Here is a 22,545-nt window from a genome sequence, read left to right as displayed (position 1 = left end):
GAGAACTGAACGAGAACCAACGAGATCCGTAGAAGCATCGTCAGAAGCGACAAAATCAAACTTGAAACGAAAGAAAAAAAAAACCAAAAGAGAAAAGATGATGAAACCAAAGTCGAACCTGTGCAAAACAAAGGAGAGCGGTTGTACATGCGCGCCTGGGCATCGTGGCAGCGCACGTGAACACATGCGACCTTCACGGTGCAACGAAACTCTGTGTTATCTCGGTAGAGTGGCGTGTCTTAGGTGCTGCAGCTGTGCGTGATGCAGCTGCAGCTGGAGTAGCTGTAGATTCTGCAGGCAATTTGGTGCCTGAGGTCCGCAACCGGACGTTGCATTGTTGCTAGACGAGTAGGGTAGGACAGAGGGATGAACGAAGGAAGCGGAGTTACGTGGACCGGTATTGATTGCGGAATTGGTGGTGATCGGCAAGGTGTTGTAATTGAAGGACGAGAAATTCAGGCTGGGCGTTCTTAAAATGTTGTGCAACTGGACGGAGGTCAAGGGATGGGGCTGCACATAGGGACTGGTCGATGGTAGCAATTGGGGGCTAACTGGGTACAAGCATTCCTCTTCGCTTAGGCCGTGCATCGTCGACGGACTGAGCTCCACGTACTGCGGCATGGTGAGATTGTGCTAGTCGATGAATACATGGAAGGACACGTAGACACTTTAGGCGTGATATGACGGCGTGTTTATGCGATTTCGTATGATGTCTGTCGTTCTGTGCGAATATTTGACCGTAAGGTGTATCGGTCTGATTAGAACGAACAGAGACATGCGATCGATACGATACGATTAGGTTTAGTCGTCAGAGTAGAGGACTTGGATTTTTTTTGTAAGTGAACCATTACTTTGAATTATTAGAAGACCGACGAGAGAGAAATGAGTGTTTAGGTATGTTAAGATTAGCATACATTATTGTCCCTGGTAGGATTGTAAAGTATGTAGAATTTTTTCCGTGCTAAAGATCAGATTCTGTAGAATTAAATGTCCATATGACAACTATGCTTACATATGAAATTTCCGTTGAAACTTATTAATATTGATCAGTTGCTACAGCATCTGCCGTTTGAAATGGTTACCCTCCGTTCCTACACTTTGTTGTCATTTATTTGCGCAGAAGTTAAATTTCCTATGAGTAATAAGTCCTAAATACTATGAGTACTATTTTTGCGTATACATATTCAATTATAATGCTTTATTTTTCGTGTTCTATTTAAATATATAATGAAGAGATGTTATTATTAATATTAGGTGTAATTCTTGAATGAAGTTTGCAATAGTTATTACAGAAATGCCTGTGGTGGACAGTTCACAATTATTGTCTACTATTTTTACTTACATATTGTGTGTGATATTTAACAAAAAGAAATACGCAAATGTTTTGTTATAAATATATAGCAAAAGTGAAATAATGAATATTTGTTACTGATTTTAAACTTATATACTGCATAATTGTATTGTGCAATAAGAATGTTTGTCCTAAGTGTAATATCCTCAAATGATGTCAGACGTGACACATCACGAACGTAACATCAAAATACGTACAGTAATTTAAACACTATATTCTCTCCAATTTGCCTTTCTTCGTCTCATTGACTAAGACTCGCATTACAGAACACCAAATATTCGCACAGAATTAATCACGATTTCAACGATTTTACGCACAGCTATACGTTTATAAAAAATTAAAATACATTTTCTGCTGACACAAAGCTAGCTACCATCAAAACAAAGTATCGTTCAATCTTTCCTCGCTTACCGTATAATTCCACTGAATTACTGTATTCATCGAACTTAGTATTACCATTTAACAAATGATCTGTAATTACAATCAAATTGAAAGGAACATCGATAATTATTAATAAAGAGAAAGCTAAGTATTTTTTAGAGCAAAGACTGAACGTTTTCCTGTTCTCGAGCAGAAAAAAAAAACGGTAAGACTCAAAAATACCGAAGAAAAGACAAAAGTACAAGGTGAACAAAATAATATACTGCGCCATCTGTGCTTGACTTTTTCGCGTTTAACACAGAGAAATGATCCATTTGGATCGACATGTTCAAACGGTCTTACCTTTGTGGCGCAGTCGAAGCATGCGGTGACCACTTTCGAAATCACGTACATTAGATTCTTTGTTTCGTGGATTACTTTATCGACTTTCCTAAAGGTGGCGGCTTTCCCGACGGTTGGGTCCATCACGGCGAACTGTATCATCTGGACGTACATCGGCACACGGTCGAGGTCTGTCAGGAGTTCTGTCTTGTGCGGGCCCCCTGGTACCTGTGCCCATGCAACATCGTATAAAATCTTACGTCTTCATTCGTGTCGCAAGGCAAACGTGCTCGTTTATCATTTACAACGATTTGGTACAGAATTCTTTGTTAAATATCATATTATCCAAATTCTATTATTTTATTTCATTTGAGTTCCATTTTATTAAAATTCAGTATTTCTTTTAATTGCTTCGATTTTATAGTTATTATTCATTGAAACGAATATTACTTTTAATAAAGGATAAGAGACAAACTTTTTATCGATACAATATCGATCATAAGATTTAAGTTTATTTAATAAAGAAAAGGTCTTGAACGTAAGTTTCCTTATTAGGACTTCAATAATAAAAGAACATGACGAAATCTGCAAAAATTTTCTTGTTTTTAAAATTATATAGATATGTATAATATTTTTTAAGGTATTAGAAGTTTTAGTATTTTTCATACAGTGTCATTAATTTGTCTAGTTTCACCCTCTTATGACGTTTGACGAGATTGTGAGTTCATTTCTACAACTTTATAATTTTCTTTAAATTAAACATTATTGCGAATAATTACCATTATTTTGACGAGTACTTGACGTATAGAACATTAGAAGTATTAGAGAAGACTGCTACTATCATTATCGTCATGATCGAAATGAACTTCTGACAGCAAACACAAGAAAATTCAATATGGCTACACCGAAACTAATGACAGCTTATAACAGATACATAAAACTTAATAGTAAATATGTTGAAATACGGTATGCATTCTCTAAAATATGTATGAATATTTTCAGATTCTTGCAAAGGTTATAAATACTGTTCCTGAGCAGAAAACTTAAATTTTTTATAATCTATACAATTTCATCAAATTACTTTGAAAACAGGGTTTTGTAGGTTCAACTAACTTATTTGTTACTCTATTAATACATTAAAAAGAATTTAAAGACTCGTAATAATACATACCAAATTATTAAATCTGTATGATCAATACTGTATACATATATGTTCGTAATTTCAGCTGTACCGTTCATATCAGACAATTTTTAATTTTAATGAAAATTTAATTGTTTTCTGAAGATTGAATACAATTGCCTGAACGTTTGAAAAATTACGTATTTGAAATAAATCGTTGAGAACCATCGATCACGTTTGCACTGCGATATTAGTCTTCATACATATGTAGCGTCTCTTAAAAACTCTTTAAAGCAATGCCTGATTCTATTCTTTATTCGTCGACTAGTAATATGTAAATACTTTGTAATACGATAGTAATAAATCTTGGATACTTGTAAGTTTGCATATCTAATCAGTTAACAGAGAAATTCTCTAGTCGTCCTAATAGAAACACAATGCAAAAGATTGAACGGAACAGTGTAAGTTGCTTGAGAAGAAGATTAGATAGTGACTGTGTGAATGACAGTGAAATAGTACAGACCTTGTTGTTTTTTGCAAGCTTCACGACTGTTACACAATCGATGCTCGGATTAAATTGCACTTTGCAAGTGATTGCAGCCAAGATGAAATTCGGGGATAATGATTTCATGAATGCAAAAAGCAAAGAAATTGTTCTCATCCAAAATTCTAAAATACTTTCAATTGTTTCAAATAAAATATTTTTAATTCACTTATAATGTTTCTTAAATTATTTAACGAATTTATATTTTTAAACAGAACTAGTACTCACCCGATTTTCGTTTTTTGATACCAGACCATAACTTACAATTAGATTCGTCTTGATCAATATAATAAACAGACTGCGGATTTTATGCATTTGAAATACGAAAAATAGAACATTATACGTAACGTTGAATACCATTACAGTAATATTTTCAATTTAATAGAACTTATAACGTGGGGAATAAATATCTATACTCCTGTTCATAATTATTACGGCACCTGTTGCGTCTGGGGAAATTTCGATAACTTATAAAGATTATAAATTTTGCATCATTATTATTTACTTGCGCAAATATAGTCTATTGAGCTTTAATCACCTATAGAGAATATTCATCCAAGATATTCAATAATTAAATAATGTTCTTCAAAATTTACTTCACATTTGATCGGTACGTTCATAATTACGAACGGGAATTTGTATTCATCATATTTAGCTTGATCAATCATCCAATTCATCAAAATTATAACTACTTTGCAGCAGTATTTTGCATAAATATTTGCAGTCTAACGACGAACATACACTGAAATATTTTCATCTTAGCTGATTAATGTGAACGTTTGTGATAAATCGAATCGGAAGCTGGCAAAAACTGAGACATAATAGTCATGCCCCAGATAGTGGAAGGAGGGGGACCACAATGCACATAGACGTCGTCCACAGACGGAAGCATTCCCGTAGCATCTAAAACACACCTTTCTAATCGTACACAAAAAATTCATAAATGTACGCACAGAAAATAGATTTACCAACAAAATAATGATCGTAGTCGATTCGATGCCGTGACAGGGGTGACAATTCAATAATAATAATAACTCGTCTAATCGTTGAAACAAGAGTCACGTTCCTGCGAAATCTACAGATTCCAAAAATACTCTTGCGTTCGCATTCGTAAATACAAATAAAACACGGAAAATGTTGTACGCACGGAAACACAATCGAATCGTTCCATCTCAAATAATATATACTCGGAATAAACAAAAACTCTTCGTCGTTTTCGAGTTTCAATTATATAAAACTTGACATGCGAAGAATAATTGCTTATGTGAATTAACGTATGTTTCTACATATATACATATATACAGGGTGTTAACAAAAATGTGGAAAATTTTCACAGAGGGTGTATTCTACATACCAAACTGACACATAAATAAAAAATGACGAAATTGCGTTCGAGGCGTTGTTTCTGAAGTATTAATTGTTGAAAATACGGGAAAAATATACAGAGAATCCCAAAAAGAGGGGACAATCCGCAACATGCGTATTCCTCATACAAACACACATCGAAAAGTCCTTTGCTCGTCGGATCGGGCGCTTTTTGACTGTGCTGCGCGTGCGTGTGAGTTCGTTTAACTGCTAATATCTTGAAAAGGGAGCTTCAGATTACAAAACGGTAAAGGACTTTTCGATTTGTATTTGCATGAAGAATATGCATGTTGCGGTTTGTCCTATATTTTTGGGACACCCTGTATATTATACTATGTAAATATTCGATTTTCAGCTGAAACACGGTCTCGATTGATTACCTAGAAATTAATGAATGAAATAAAAGGAAATATATGAGAGCAATTCCTGAAACAGTTAGACAACACAGCTCTCAAGTAGTGTCAGAAGAATTTTACGCGTATTTCGCTCGTATTTTCAACACTAATAACTGAAATGAAGCCTCGAATGAAATTTCGTCATTCATGTTTTTCGTTTTAGTTTTGAATGCAAAATCCACCTCCTGTGAAAGTATTCAACATTTTCCTTAACACCCTGTATATCATATTCCAACGATTCAAATCATACGTGTAATTCTCGATTGGATGGGTTGATTTGTACTTTTACAGCATGAAAAGGCAATTCATGTACTCCTCTACTTAATCGAACGTCTAACGAAAATGATGTGACGGTTTGTGATCGCTAGTGAAATCAGCCGTTCTTTTCAACGTGCTTTTCTCTTCAATGAACAGAAACATAAAACAGGTGTAGTTACGCTACGCCATTCAACAGAAACGAGACAAGTGTTGTCAGGTGGATTATCGTAATTGGTGTTTATGATCTTGCATAGCAGTACTTGCGTATATGTATGGAACAGTAACGTGTAATGATGGTTAGTATGAAATAAATAGAGAAATGACAACATTTAACAGCAACTGGAACAACGTATTCGCAGAATAAACGAGCGATATGTATATAATATATGTAGTAGATATAGTATAGATATATATGTGCACGGCAATGAGAACGATCTGTACAAGGCGAACATGATCTCTATGAGCCCAACAAGGGTCTAAAGTAAAGAGAGAAAGAGTTACCTGGATGGAGGCATTCAAAGAGCGAGGGTCAAAAAAGGGGTTTCATAATACAGAATATATTACAAGGTTAGCGTTTTTTTTTTGTTGATTTTTTTTCAAAAAGAGTATAAAGAGATCAAAATGGTTTCAGGTAACTATATATATTCGGCCTAGCTAGGAGGGTCGAAAGGGCAGCAAACGTGTTAATTCGAACATGTCTAATGCTAATAACTCACGCCTGAGCCACTTCGAATCCACTCATAACATTACTACAATACTTCGATAATAATATCACACCAAAGTATCGACAAATGTCTAACATCCCGAACAGTGCCACACGGCCAATATAAATGATACACACAGAAAACACTCGATATAACTTCAACATCACTGTAATATAAATTCGATCCAATAAAACATCGATTCCCGTTACGAAAACAATTCCAGTGACCAATCGATACGATCGTCAAACAGATTCGAGGTGGCTCCGGCATATCGCAATTACGTAAAAACGAAACTCAACAGCGAAATTCAAGGAAAAAAACGTATCTTCAATATAGCAAGGATCAAAAAACTCGGAGTCAAGTCCAGTATAGAATCCGTATAATAATAAACAGTGGTAAATAGAACGAATGATCAGAAATAAAATGTCGATGCACGTGTTGTACGTGTACGTAGGCTGACAGGCAGGCGTGTGGTTGTGTGCGCCTGTACCGTGCGTACACGTACATACACAAACATCCCAACATCAGTCCAATTAAGAAATGTGTATCGGTTTTTTGCTTTGATAAACTACGCCACCACGACGGATGCCACGTACCTGATAGCTGAATTGTCTCACAACCTTGTACAATCTGTTCGCCTCCTCAGCGAAATACTCAGCTTGGGTGAACAGATCTTGGGTGGTCTTCAGATCGCCTTCGCCCTTCGTGAACTGGTACATCGACAACGCCATCGAGGACATGTTCTTCGCCCGTTTCGCGATGTCGTTGTTCTCCTCCAACGCGCTGCCGCTCTCCTGCCACCTGTCCGTCTCAGCGTCCATCTCCGAGGTGATCAGCTTCATCTCGAGGCCTGCCTTCGCGATCTTCGCTTGCTCCTCGCTGTCCAGTTTCGCCGGTTTCAACGGTTTGCTGGTGGTGCCATGTTTCTGAAAAATCATAGCCAGGTCTCGTTATTCCAGAATTCACCGTTTAGCATTCCTGGCTCTAAGGGATTCAGCGCGGTCTTAAAAAAGTGGACTGGAAGTTAAAGTAGATTCGTGTTACATGCTCTAGGGACACGGAAAAATTAGTGGTAGAAGCGATATGGTATGAGTGGAAACTTTCTTCAAACGGATGGAAACATTGAATTAAGAAAGAAGTTGGCTGTTCGAAGAATGAACCTCATTGGGAAGCTAAACTATATGGGAATTCAACGTTTCTTCTGTTTGAATTCAACGTCAATGGGTATCTAAATGCAGAAAATAATTTAAATATTGTGAATGGTAATCAAGATTTGTAGTTTTTTTGTTAGTAAAAGGACTGTTGTTTGATATGTTGAAGAGAATTTTTTTTGGATATTCCGGATTTTTATTGGATTTTATTGAACGGGCTATAGCTCTTTTTTTAAATGAAAATAGAAAATATTTAAAGAAAGAAATATTGTCTTTACAACGAAATCTTACCAGTTGGACCTCCAGAAAGTATGGTCACATTCTTTTTTTTAAAGTAGAACTACACGTTTCTTGTAAATAAATTATCTTCTTGATTCTGGCTATTGACATAAGGGGTTAAAGGGTACCGTAAATGGGTTCCTTGAATGTCCGTAGGAATATGAAGTGGTTAATGTATCGTCGTGTCTTAAGCAACGCGAGCTGCTAATACAATGGCCCCCATTAATTTTCTGCGCTGTTGAACCTTAATGATCGTCGTTTACTTTGATTACATACGACCCGTGCTGTTCTTAATTTACTTAACAAGGGTAGGATTACCAACTGGAATAATGGGATCCAATTTCTTTTCCTTGCGTAACAGCTACTTAACTATCCCTATTTTATCTTGAATGAAATTGTATTTAATCCATACATTGCACATAAATTAACAAAAAAACAAACCATTATAGCTCCTCGTGTTTATAATTTTCTGCATTTTGATAATCATTTTCGTTATTTCCTTTACCTATACCGTTTTTAGTTAAGAAGTTAAGTATAAAAGTATATAATTAATATATACGCTTTCTAGCATACCCAGCGTTTTATTATACTAATTCGAAGCCAGAAAATTGGTCTTTCAGCATCTACGGTTTTTCTTTCTTTGAATTAAAAAAGTGGCATGATGGAGCGAAGTGGACAGTGTGCGATAGAATATATTGATCAAAAATCTTTAAATACTTTGTAAAATTAAGCTCACGATCGTCCTGATCGTTTCGGGGATTATCGTAAACATGCACTAATTAAGGAAGTGCAAAAGTATGTAGAAGTGCACTTACGCCTGGCCGTGGCAAGGACATGTATACTTGCTTCTCTGGTTGATTCTGATGCCATTCGAGCACATCTTTCGCAGCGGAAGTCACGTCGTTCATGAGCCATTGCCACATATCGGCGAATACTGAAACAAACAAATACCATTCAGCTTATAATTCCTTGGAAACGCAGGTACGGTTTGTACTTTAAATAAATTCGATCGCTCAGATGAATGGGATCACTCGTTCGCTGAGAAGTGTACTTGGACTTTTCTTTAATGGAAAAAGGTGAATGTCATTGTCGAATCTATTTAATTTTTATTTACGATGCCATTCACGAGGGTAACAAGAACTTACGCTCTTGGATACGTTTCAAGTTACCTTCCAAATTCTCTTTGGCGATTTTACTGGTCGGGTGCTTTGCCAACGTGTGCGCAGCTGTCAGCACTTGGGGTCCGTACATCTCCAAATGGATTCCCGTGAACTTCGCTGACACTGAGAGTGTCTCCGTCGGCGCAACGTGCCTGATCATTCTGCACACCTGTTAATGGATGAGTTGATAAATGTCGAATTATACGTACATATATACATATATATGTAGATTTATACCCTATATGGATAAATATGTAGAGGATTTAAATACAACTTCAAAGACACTAAAGCTTAAACTTGTACACCCCAAACATGGCATTTTTAAGAAACAATTTCGATTTTAAATGTATCGTCGATCAGCTGTATTATTAATTTATTTATGTAACGGTCAGGTATCTCTGGCACCCCTGTATGTATAATATTTTTCGAGAGCCATGTGAAGCGTTAGAATAGAGAACACCAGAATTGTCAGCGTCTGTAATGTATTAATAAAATGAAAGTTTTTTTTTCTTACTCTATTTTTACTATCGACTTTTAATCTATGTTTTAGTCACGACCATTCAATAGAAATTGGATTTAAAATACATTTAGTCACAGGTTTACGTGAAGTATCTTTTCTAAAATTTAACAGGAAGACAAATGAAGTTCCAGATAAAACTGTATCTGATTTATTTCATTGGAAACATAACTCTAGAGAGAATACGAATCAGGAATGAAATTTATGTCACATCAAAACATATTTCTAGTATTTATTTTAGATCTATATTTAATTCATAATAACGAAACGTACGTATTCGATTTCAAATGTAGTTAAACTCAGCTATATGCAGAATTTCGTTCTAAAAAGAGATTCATATAATATGAAGTATTAATGTTCGAGATAAAACTGAGTCAAGTTTAAAGTACCAACAATATTCTACATAAAACTGAATCGAGTTTAATTCATTAGAAATATAATAGTAAAGGGAACAACGATTCATCAGTGATTTATTTATTTAACATTGAAATGATAAACTCACTTCGACAATGTGATCGAGGTACTCCTTGAACTTCTTCTCCTCGAAGCTATTGATGTCGTTGGCCAACGCGAGATTCTTGATCGTGGATACAAGTTCTAGGCCCGCTTTGGTCACCTGACCAAGATTCGTCATTTGCTCCATCGCCGTCGTGCAGAGCACCTGGCGGAGTTCTTTGGTGGCTTTGAACACTGCCTGTACAGCTTGTTCCATTTCAGCACTTGGGGAACCACTTCCGCCTTCGTAACTTTGCTACGAGAGATTAATAATAATAATCGTTTCATTCACACATTGCTCTTCCTTTACTACAGCAAGTCTTTCCGCGAGGAATAATATCGCTACCTCTGTTCCATTAATTTTTACTTAACCTTTGAAGTTACACTTTCGAATGAACGATATACAAAAGTAACAAAACATTTCTATGTTCTGAGTTTTTAAATCAATCAAATGTTAGTATAATATATTTATGTTGGTAAGGAGAAAGCTGATCTTAAGACTGCAGATTTTATGCACGTGTGCTCTTGTAACGAAGCGAGACAAAATAAAATTAGTAAGTTATTTCTGTTCTTACGAAACCCTTAACAGAGGAAGGAAATTTCTGTTTAAGTTCGATTATTCGAAAACAATTTAGGAGAATCGAAATTCACATTAGCATCTATAGTCTACTGTTCACTGAACTGCAATAAAATCAAGGAATTCTTACGGTTTATTCTAAAAGGAATCCCACCGAAACAACAAAGTAACATTCATTAGAAAAGTCAGAAATCCTCGTTATATTAAATGTATTCTAGGGTGATTGATAATTGAGATCTCGCCACAGAATCAGTTATCACTATACCTGTACCCATATATATTACTTGTTTTTTTCTGTGTTGCAAATGCCTCAAAAATGGACAAACAAAATAGATTGATAGGTGATATTTATGAATCATTCTAGTAAATAACTTCCCGCGATCAAGTTTAGATGACGGTAACAACGGTGCAGTGAGGTTCACTTATCTAATTGTTTTTTTTGTTTTGTCAGGAAGATTACGAAACACTTTTTAAATCATTTCTAATCGATTGCATGCAATGGAAAAGATCCAAAGGGAAGGAAAGTGGATGCCACATCAGTTAACCGAGGAGCATTGTGCAGAGCGTTTGGGCACTTGTCGCGAGACCGCATCTTGCTGTGGAGATGAAAGAAATACTATTTGATCACGAATGGAAAGTCCTACCTCAACCAGCGTACTCTCCAGACATCGTACCATTCGATTTCGATCACTTCTGGTTAATGCAGCATGGCCCCTCTGATACACGCTTTTGAAATGAAGCGGAAGTCGAAAAATAGGTCGATGACTTTATCGCCTCAAAGGAGGAAGTGAATTTTTTTGCCACGGTATCCGTATGTGGCCTGAGAGATAGCAAAAAGTAGTAGTTTCCGATGGGAAATACTTCGACTGAAAGCACTGGACCGTTCCTTTTATATTAATGAATATACTTTCGAACAAAAGTGCGAGAATTTATTTATACACGTAATACTATTAACACTCGAATTACCAGCGATAAACATTTATGTATTTCAATTTAATTTGCGAAAGTGTAAATTTCATCTACAAAATGGTGACTTTGCTTTACAAACGGGTGAATTGAATTTGTAAACTTGTGAACTTGGAGTGCAAAACCCATAAGTTAACTCATTTCTTTACTTTCATATCGTAATAAAAGTTGCAAAAGGTCTGAGAAAATGTATTGTCATAACATTTTAATCATCGCCATAAGAGTGTATTATCAAGTCATTTCCACTTGCTGAGTAGTTCTAGTGTTAAGAAACTGTTGTGATTGTCAGTAGAAAAAGATTCTACTCCGACTTCCCGTGGCGGTTCTTATATTTTCGTTTGCGTTTTTTAAAAGAGTGAACGGCTCGCCGCTGTCGTCTATTCACTGGCAGCATGCTCTTCTAACTGATTCAGTTTAGTCTGCCCATTCATTGGGATTTACGACAGAATGTCAGCTCTTTTCAACGCGGATCAAGCCAACTCGGATTATCCCGCCGCTTATAATCCGGTATTATATGAATTTTTTTGCAGCCCAATTTTCCACACCGTCCGAGAAAATTGGTTCGTTCGAGCGTGGACAGTATCGACATGGCGACTTTCCCGTTAGTTGAGCGTCTCTAATCAACAAACTTCTATGAAAAGCTACGACTTTCCAATTTTCTTGATGAAGTATTCGACTGGTACGAGTTTGTGCGAGTGAAATTAAATTTTTCGCTCATTTTCTCATGGTTGTGCATTTTTATTTCTGATCTTATAATCAATTTAAGCGGATGGTTGTGGGGGATTGAACACTATTGCATAGTTTCTGTATATGGAAAACAGAAAAGGACAAGTATAAGCAGTAAATTGTAAATGTTAATAGCAGTATGAATTTCTGTGGATTAATTTACGAAAATTGAAATCTAACAGAAATTTGCTTCCCCTATTAAAGGTTCCATCAGTTCTCCATGGAACTTATCACATGAAAATGTCCCATTATCCTATTAATATTCACTATTACTTTTGAAATATTCTTTAGCTAATTCCTAGTCTTAAATTCAAAATATCCAGTGCCACATTATTATTATTATTATTATTATTATCATTTTATTTAAATCAACAGGATATAATCTCCTTAGTGACAGATGGCATTAACATTCATTACATAAGTAACTGGTGTCATAATCGAAGGTTTCATTGTATAATACCGTAATTACGCAAGTTCATTTACTGTGTCTTTAAAGGATGCAAATCAGATCCCGAATATAGGTCTACTGCATCAATGTACTTATACCCTACGCTACAGAGACAATTTACTGGCTCGCAGAAGCCTGTATTACATTAGTATAAACTAATATAAAAAGTCTAAATTGAGGTTTGGCAAGGATATAAAAAGTTTGACTTATTTAACATTCGAGTGCAGCATTTGATAATTCCGTTAATTATTTTGAACACGAAAGCTAGGTCCAAGGTAGTTTTACGTGTTAAAAAGTATTCTTACCGTGGTGTTACCGACTCGTAGCAGGTAGTTCAGCTCCAGCTGCACTCGGTCGCACAGCAAAAGGATGTTTTCTCTGTGTTCATGGCTGGTGTACGCGCTGTCAGTGAAATCCTGTGTCCTGTCAATGACGTTATTGAACGCGTCTAGCAGGGTACTTCGGCTCTCCGGTCCTAGTAGGGTCATCCTCGTTGTTTCCACGAGTCCCTCGAAGTGTTGCAATGAGAACAATGCTGTCTTGCGTTCCCAATCCAGTTCCGTTGTCTCCTGAAATCATATGGGTCTCTATTATGGGGGTCTGTAACTTCTCCAATCGATTCAAGTTTCGCAGAACATGCCAGTGGTGCATTCTGAAGTCACTGAACGGGTAAAATCAGAAACTTTCGTCTGAACCCAACATCTTTTAACCCCCTTTTTACGGGTAAGAAGAGGTAGTTTCTTAGATATATAATACATATAAATTAAGGATAATTCTGATACGGGTATTATTTTCCAGTGTCGTTATCGCAAAAGAAGCTTCAAATGTAGGTCTTTTCTATACCATTAATAAAAAAATAAATGAATTCTTCCCAACAGATGATTTAAACGAAAATAATAGTTAGAAGTTGTGGTTGGTAATAGAATGCAATTGCTAAGCTTAAACTCTCATTTTACCAGCACTGTAAATTACAGCAAGAAGAGAAGAATGAAAGAAGGTTAGTCAATTCCCTTTCTAAATTCAGTTCCTATAATGAATATATTTTTTAACACATTGACTACCACAGTGAAAATGGCCGTACGTAACCAGACACACTTTATCTCGTTTCTTACGTCATAAATTGTCGAAGTATGCGTATAGTTAATAGAGGCTATTGGTCTTGTTTTATATTATACTGCGATCTTAATTTTACGCAAAAATTTTATAACAATATTTAGATAGTCCAGCTTCTTTGCAATGTACGTGTCACACATATTTTGGTGACGTGGAAGTCAAAGTGTGAATCTATATGTATTTTTTACTAAAATTTCCAGTCTACTTTTTGTTTTTAATAAAGAAGTTTTGCGGCAGGGCACACTACGAATTTTTGTAATCCCAGTAATATATTTCCCCGGAAGTTTATGCTCCTAACTCAAAACCGCGGCACATACGTTATAAAACGTTATTATGTTTACACAGTAAACACGATCTAGGATCAGTATAGGGAACGTTAATGACAGGCTGCATCTAAATATATTCTGTCCTAAGGTCAGCATATACACATGCAGTTCAACCAACTGCATTGAACCAAGAGTTAGAAGGCATCCAACTATAAAATACCCGAGCGATACGGCGATTGAGTGTCTACATTTTCCAATGCAACTATCCGCGCGAGAATCTCGAACATAATCGAGCAACTTCAGTTACTTTTTCCATTTAATCTTATTGAATATCGGTTAATCAGCTCGTTATAAATTTTTCGCCACTTGATAATTCCTTTTAAATTAGTCGGTCATACCTTCAATCTTTATCGATTCAATATCATTTAATATCGTTAATTTTTAAACCGAGAGTCTTTTAGCTGTTTGAATTTTTAATATAAATTTATAATATGAAACAACTTCGGTACTTTGTCCAGTTCCAGCAGAGAATTTTAGAAATCGAGTCTTCGAACCCCATCCCTGACTTTACAAATAAAAATAAAATATCTTTAATTCTTGGCCTTATCACATCGAGTCAGACTGATGGCAACAATTTAAATAGATCCAACAAACATAAATATTATTCATTTTCTTTGAGTCAAAGTGAATTACTACTTTGCTGACAGGATGTAATATTTAACATGTAGAATGACTGTACCGTTGCGATAAGTAAAAGAATTCCTTTTGCTTCTGGGAAACTATTGACAATAAAGTAATCCTAGGGACTGCAGATATCAAGAAAATCGTAACGCAAGGGGTTAAGCTCCAAAATACAGGGGACAACAAAAGCCTATTAAAGAGATAAATTCAACAAAAGCGGAGCTGAGGACAATGTCCTGAAATTTCACTATACACATCGCGTTAACAATTACCCCGTTGCGTCTCACAATTCAATTATCCGAATTGTTTGTAATAATGTGGAGGCTTGCCACTGTATTCGTCAGGCTTAATTCACACGACTCCGTATTACACATCTGTCTCCTGAGGGAGCGAGGCGTTTAGGGTCATTTAAACGAAATAATTTCCCAGTATCTGGCCCATTGTTCTTCCGTGAGATTTGGCCGGCCTCCCAGTCCCTGGCTGGCAAGAAATTTAAATAATGTGTCGGTGCATTAATGCGCCGGAATCTCGACGCCGCAATTTGGCACGTGTGACGGAAGAACGCTCAGCTAATGTCGTAGACATTCATCGGGAGAGGGCGTCGTTTGCTATGCATCCGACCTGTCCGTGGTACGATATCAATTTCCCCCGCTGTCGATACGTCGTCGTCGGAAGATGTGTCGAAAATTTTCGAAATGTCCGCCCGGAATCGTGTTCCAAGTCGCCGAGACGGTGTTGGTATCCTGGATTATAGTATGGAATATACAGGGTGTCCCAAAATAGCTTCGACTCCCGGAAATGAGAGGTTCCTGGGGTGATTTGAAACAACTTTTTCCTTAGCGAAAATGTTATCCGAGGCTTTGTTAACGAGATATTAATGAAAAACCCCGACCAATCAGAGCGCGAGTTTGTCGTTGCGTTGGTTATGCGCTGCGATTGGTAGCCAATGCTACCTTGGGGTTTTTCGTTAATATCTCGTTAACAAAGCCTCGGATAATATTTTTCCCAAGGAAAAAGTTATTTTAAATGATCCCAGGAACCGTTTATTTTTGGGTGTCGAAGCTATTTTGGGACACCCTGTATATTGCAAGATTTCAGATACTTCGTCTCGCGTGTGTATCGGATAGGAGAGTGTCGTGGATGTTCTATCGAACGTCGATGAGCGCGAAGGGATGCATCGGCGATGATTCACGTTTTCCACGATAATGCTATATTTTGAACTGGGACACAGTGAAATAGTATTGTCGTTTTTATGGTATTTTGTGTTTTTCTTGGTAGTTTGCCCATGAAGACAGCCATCGTAAAGCGATATTCAGAAAAGAAATTAGTTAATTAATCTACGTGAATCTGATTGGTCCAAAGAATACAAATTTATCATAATATAAAGGAAATTCAACCCTTGAAAACAACAAATGTTCTTTTAAGTCCTAACTTCGACACTTTGAAAGTTTTTATTTCTTTAATCTATTTAGTATCTAATTTTAATATCTAATTTTAGTACCTCCAAAAACTGACAACAATTAAAAATGTATGTTGATACTAAGATAAAATTTTGTTAAATGTTGAAATAAATAGCTATACAGTAGATGATATTATAGTCTGTTTGATTATTATACTACTTTCCTGTTGTATAATATGTATTAAAATTCCTAAACTTTAAACTCAGTTTTCTCAGTTTAAAAACTAGTGGAGATAGCACAATTAAGAACTAGAGTAAGTAGAAAAATTAAGTACTGTGTAATTAAAAATTATGTCCAAAATTTAATGTATTCTTCTTATCTGCATTTCTAGCATCTTACAATGTAATATATTTTCCTTCATTTTCAATATACAATTTGCGATTCCGTATATTATTTGTTCAAACGAATTTTTCAGTTTTCTACGAATAAAGTGAGTCGTTGCACTATATAATATGTACGCATGATTCTTAACTCGAAATATTCAGCTTCGTAATTTTTCCACTCTCTACTCGATCGATCGAACAAGCAGTTATAAAAACCGTGGCCACTTTTTATGGTTTTGCAAACGATTACACCAACTTCACCTCTTTGATATCACCTTCTGCAAGGCAGCCAATGCAGCTCAAGGTCAACGAGATTGTGTGTTAGCGGCAAACCACGCGTCATAATTTAACCAACGAAAGCTCTTTGGACTACTTCCAAAATTTCTTACGTATTTCATCGTGAACACCATTCTTTCTCTTCTCCGACGATTTCGAGGAGGAACGCGTGACTATGTTTGCCGGTCATACAAGAAGACAATAAACAACGTCGAATGGCGCCAAAAGTCTGTGTCAACGTACCGTAAGAGAAACATTTAAACCGTATCTAGTACGAGATTGCATCAAGGACACAGGATACTTCAGATTTTCAGTGAGTGGTTCGAATAGAACTATGTATCCAGATCTTTGGATTACTTTCCAGTTGCAATGCAATTCTGAAATTGCTATTTTTTTATATGACGAGTTTTGTTCGCAGTGGAAAGTTAAAAGATTACAAACAACATATTGAGGCGATGTCTCGCACGTAGTAAAGTCCAAACGTTCAGCATATGCATATACAATCATCGTTTCTTAGTAATTAAAAATGTTAAAAAATAGGAAATTATAGATATTTAAATAATAGCTTTTATTCATTTTCATCAAGTAAATCAAACTTTTGGTTTTTATTGCGTAGGTACTCAGGTTTTGTATTACCAAGAAATTATTGCCAGGCAATTGTGATCTGTTACATTTTCTTAGAAAATTTATCGAAACATAAAAATATCTCCGATATGTTATTATTAAATTATTAGCAATATCTATACAAATTTTACACTGATGTAATTATTTTGTGAATGATGAAACGATCAACCCATTATACTATTATTAAAATTTATGCAATGATCAGCCCATTATACTGTTATTAAATTTATTTATGAAACGATGAGCCCATTATACTGTTATGAAATAGAGATTTTATCGACATTTCCTGTAACGCATATATTCTCGATAATATCTGCCACCAGCCAATCTTTGACAAATTTCTACAAACCATCGCTATTTGCAGAGAGAACAAAATCCAATAAAACACCTGAACATGGCTTTCATTTTACAGCTGAATGTATCGTTGCACACGACGTTTATATTTATCCTCAACGATATATGACGATTCATTCAGTTGGCAACGAATTTCGGTGTTGATAGGACTTTCGATTGACTTCGTTCACTTTTCAAACGTAACTTTAAAATAGGTATACACACGTGTAAGCACACGTATTATTCTTTAAGTATTAATTTTCTGTATTTTTACCATTAAAAGTATTAAAATAATGTATGTTAAACAAAACTTTATTTTAAAAAATTGTGGCACTTTATAATTCCCATGTGAATGTATTAGATTAGAGCTTTTTCTCTTTGCCGATTTCTCTCAAATGTGTCGATACTGTCATATCAGTCGCATCAATTTGTACCATGAATTCTGCAAGTTAACTAACTACACCTTCAAACCTTTCATTACTCACATTTTCTATTGTAATAGAATATACAATAGCGAACAAAAAGTTACCACTTTTTCGATTTGTATTATTTTGATTATTTTGTTAACATTAATTTAAAACTTTAGTATGTGTTTAATATATATTCTGGTAGGGCATTCAAAATTTTATAAAACACAGTATGTTACAGTTTTTTAAGTAGACATTAAGAAATAATAGAAATATAAAGAATCAGAGAAGTGGTAATCTTTTTATCCGTTACTGTTTGCAAATGATCTAAGAGTACTCAAAGGTTCGAGCGATAAAGTATATCCACAAAAATCATTAATATTATGCTTTCCTTCGAGATTATATCTAATTCCTAATAAGTTCAAATATATAAACAATAGCAATTATTGATGAGAATGCAGCATAATAAATAATGGCAAAAATATAATAAAATTATAGAATTGATTACCAACCTTTAAATATTTCCTCATGTGGCGGTACACCACACCGTCTTTAACAATGAAGTGTATCATGTCCATGGCTCTTCTCATCTGACAGAACACAGTGTCCCGATTCTCCTTGGCAGCCGGACATTCCGGATGCCTCAGGTAGGTTTTGCTGGATGTTAACAGCATCATGGTGCTCCTTTCCAAAATCTGCCGGCACACTGCCATCTGTGCCCTTCGTCGCTCGTCTATCAGGTCGATCTGGAATTTCATTAGGACACTTTCGTTTAACGAACCGTAATAAATGATTTATAATTCCGTCAGTTTTTGTTGTTTTCCCTTGATACCAAAAACTCATAGTTTGTGTAAAAAAAATCCCCAAAGAACCTCAAAAAATGACAAACTAAACTAAAATACCCGTTTAAGAAAAATCGTTTAACGACTCACTTGGCGATCACCTGTCAGGTGGGCCAGGTCCACCATTTCTGTCCCAAACTGGCTAAATGCTTTCACGAATTCGGTGAAGTTCGAGACGTCCTCCAACCGGTCAAGGATGCTGGCCACCTTGTCCTTCGCGCTAAGGAGTCGATTGACCACGACGACGTCGGCCACGAGGAGGACTCTCGTTATCCAACCCAGAAGACTTTTGGATGCCTTGATCAGCGCGCTCCTGTCGGCTAGGTTGTCATCCATCATACACTCGCACAATTTCTCGATCGCCGAGCCTGGAACATAATTGATATTCTATTAATCACTAATTTCGTGTGTGTTCTTCGAACGACAATAAATATAGAGATAAGAAAGAATACAGCATCATTGACATTTTCACATATTTATTCATTTATTTCAATGGATTTTCCAACTTTATTTTATGAAATGTACCTAATAGGTCCTTGGAAAATATTATAAATGGCCGTTTAAATATGGTGTAGTTACTGTGGTTCATCCTACAAAGGAATGTGTAGAATTTCCTCTAACAGGTAATGCAGGAAATTTAAATTATAAAGAAAGTAGATGCTTTTTTTACGAATCGTATTTATTTTGGCGAGTGCTCAAAAAGTTACAGACCTGTCAGTGATTTATCGAATGTCGAAGTTAAAAATACGTTTTCAGTTCTTTTGTACGTCATTGAATTTGTAAACACGAAAATTCCTCTAAATATTGACGTCAACTTGAAATCATTATGAACTAATTGTAAGATCAAGATTTAGCATTCTCGATATATAAATATATTTAGCAAATGTATGGAACGTAAGACCCTGAGTTACATTTACATGCGGCCGGTATTATATGCAAACTGGTCCATGTAAATCTATCTCCTACACGTAGGCATTACGATCTCGCTCTTCTGGCTGTCTCTACTATGCACCAGCTTCGTCTCCAATATCGTCCTTTGCCGACAATCGAATTTCATTTCATCCCATCCGATGAATATTCATCATCTTATGAAATGCGTCGAACGTGTGACCAAGAATATCGAATATATTACAGTTTTTCTCGCTTTCTTCGTGGGAAATCACAATGGACGAGTTCCTTTTTAATAAGAAAATCCAATCAATTTTTTTGATCAGAATATTCATTGTCGTTTTTCGTCCTCGTTTCCACGGTGAGAATATCTTTATCAGAAATCAATGCCATTGATGGCTTTATGTATAAATACTTAAAATTTTCGTGGTAGAGTTTGTTGTACACAATATTATTTCTGATATACTGTGTTTTGATTCTGTACGTAAATCCATGCGAAAATCCATCGGATGGATTATTTAGGGTTAAAAAACTTTGGACCAGTGCAACAGTTTTCGATGGGTTTTGCTCTAGAAGAGTAGACTCATAATAAATTTAATTACAATTTAATAATATTTTAATGAAATAAATAATGATTCTTTAATAACATATAAATTTTTAATAGAAATACTCATTTTAATAAACAAATTTTTGGAATACTATTATTTAGTAAATTTATATAATTAAATTATGTTAATAAATTTACAGTGTCCCACAGAGTGAGGTGACCGTAAAAGCTTCTCCAACCAGATCACTAATTTTTTCTTTTTTGGTGTTTGTAACGTTTACTCCTTTCAATAACTCAATTTCAATTTCATTTTAAACAGTAAAACACACTCAATTGGGTCAATTTTTGTGTTACGTGATTTATTGTACCTTGATAAACGATCACAGACTGTAATCGTCCTTTAAGAGTTTATTGGTACTTCAATAATGCACATATGTTTAGATATTGCGTAGCGGTTTCCATCTCTTAATAATGTAAACTTCAAACTGCAAATGGCGATTGAACTCCCTTATTTTACTGTTCCATTACATGGAATATGGAATATGGAAAGTGGGTACAGGTGTTCCTCTATAACAGCGTGTCAAAGCTCTGTTCGTAAACTGCTTGTTTCGATGACCATAATATTCTACGTCCCCAGAGACACTCACTTCGTCCATTTATCCCTTGTACATTTCCATGAACACATTTCTGAAGAAGAAAAAAGAAGAAGATATTTCTCGAAGGTGTGGTAAATAATCTGACCATCAACGAAATCACTTTATCAAGACACTTCGAATTTTAACGTGGAAGTATTTCGATTAAAAAGTAGGGTGAGCTACAATTTTTGAGAATTTTATCAAATAAGCAACATCAACGTGTTCAATAAATTTCTTTAAAAAAGTAATTCTCGAACTTTTGCCGTATAAACGCTCGTTAGTTTGTATTATCCTATATATCAACAATATTGCATTTTTTAAATGTAACATTGAAGTGTTCAATTTTCTGCGAGGATTAAATAATCTCGAACAAAGCAGACGCTGGAAAATTTTCTTTTTACTTCACGCCAAAATATTCGAAGCTCGTGCTCTCTAATTAAGCAATTAAGCCACGTCGTAAAGCAACTACACGGGGTGCGGGGGCTTATCAACATTAAATTATGTTCCCTTAACATACATTTTCATCGGAGATGCTTCATAAATTGCATACTTCCGGTATTATATAATCGTTACGTGAATGACGAAGCATTTCCTCAATTTGACGAGAATTCCAGAACCTTTCTGCTTTAAAACTACAATTAATTGATCGCAATTATTTCGTATGATAAGCCTTTTCTTGTATTAATCTTCGTTTTCCATGGAATTTTGCCTTTTTTAAATAACAGCTGCTTCATTATCATTCTACTGTATTCCTACCTGTAACTATTAAGTTTAGGTTTTGCTTTTGTTCTTCGTCTTTTAAATTCTTTTTTAAACACTTTTAAGCACTTTATTTGTAACGAACATATCTTTCCAAAATAATATACGTTCCAGTGGTATTAATTGCGTTCACGGTTTCCACGGACTCGCGGAAATTCAGATTTGCTACACGTACCCGTAACTTTGGTGATAAATAAGCCCCGAAAACTCATATCCATATGACACGAGAACACCATAAATCGTCTGATTTTGATCTCCGCCGGATCTTCCCTTCTGGAAACCACGAGCATTCAGATACACCCTATATCTTCCCTCGTGTCAGATTTTTTTAGTTCCATACTCAGTCACTTAAAATAGATTTGCTTAATCCATTTTATCGAAATTCCATTTTTCTTTGGTACGCTGGTGTCGATGGCATCGATAAGAATTTTTATCCCGGTACATTTTTCGAATATTAGCGTACGTGATTAATCGAAAATTTATCGACGTATTTTCATTCAATTTTACAAGAGATAAAAACGAATTCACTTAAATTGTGAGTTCTAAATTCACTTGTTCCAATGATACTGCCATATCGATTTACTGTAGGAATTAGGCCAGATTTTATTAAAAAAACGATGCGTAATAGATAAA

At 35.5% G+C, this 22,545-nt stretch overlaps 1 protein-coding gene across 1 annotated transcript in view; it reads right to left on the bottom strand.

Moving 5' to 3' along the window:
• Positions 1 to 216: 216 nt before the first annotated feature.
• The window catches only part of LOC107194004 (alpha-catulin), a 94,398-nt gene continuing 72,069 nt past the window's right edge, over positions 217 to 22,545 (bottom strand). Inside the window, exons 3-11 of the mRNA XM_015583559.1 lie at positions 19,174 to 19,451; positions 18,754 to 18,987; positions 13,064 to 13,327; positions 10,049 to 10,297; positions 9,039 to 9,198; positions 8,685 to 8,803; positions 7,036 to 7,365; positions 2,075 to 2,281; positions 217 to 633 (exon numbers count right to left, since the gene is read on the bottom strand). Of these exons, the coding sequence (XP_015439045.1) occupies positions 217 to 633; positions 2,075 to 2,281; positions 7,036 to 7,365; positions 8,685 to 8,803; positions 9,039 to 9,198; positions 10,049 to 10,297; positions 13,064 to 13,327; positions 18,754 to 18,987; positions 19,174 to 19,451 (2,258 nt within the window). The remainder of the gene's footprint in view (positions 634 to 2,074; positions 2,282 to 7,035; positions 7,366 to 8,684; positions 8,804 to 9,038; positions 9,199 to 10,048; positions 10,298 to 13,063; positions 13,328 to 18,753; positions 18,988 to 19,173; positions 19,452 to 22,545) is intronic.

The sequence above is a fragment of the Dufourea novaeangliae genome, unplaced genomic scaffold, assembly GCF_001272555.1.
Source record: "Dufourea novaeangliae isolate 0120121106 unplaced genomic scaffold, ASM127255v1 scaffold21, whole genome shotgun sequence".
NCBI classification, from domain to species: domain Eukaryota; kingdom Metazoa; phylum Arthropoda; class Insecta; order Hymenoptera; family Halictidae; genus Dufourea; species Dufourea novaeangliae.
The sequence above is the reverse complement of the archived record's forward strand: the minus strand, read 5'-3'. Positions and strand labels throughout refer to the sequence as shown.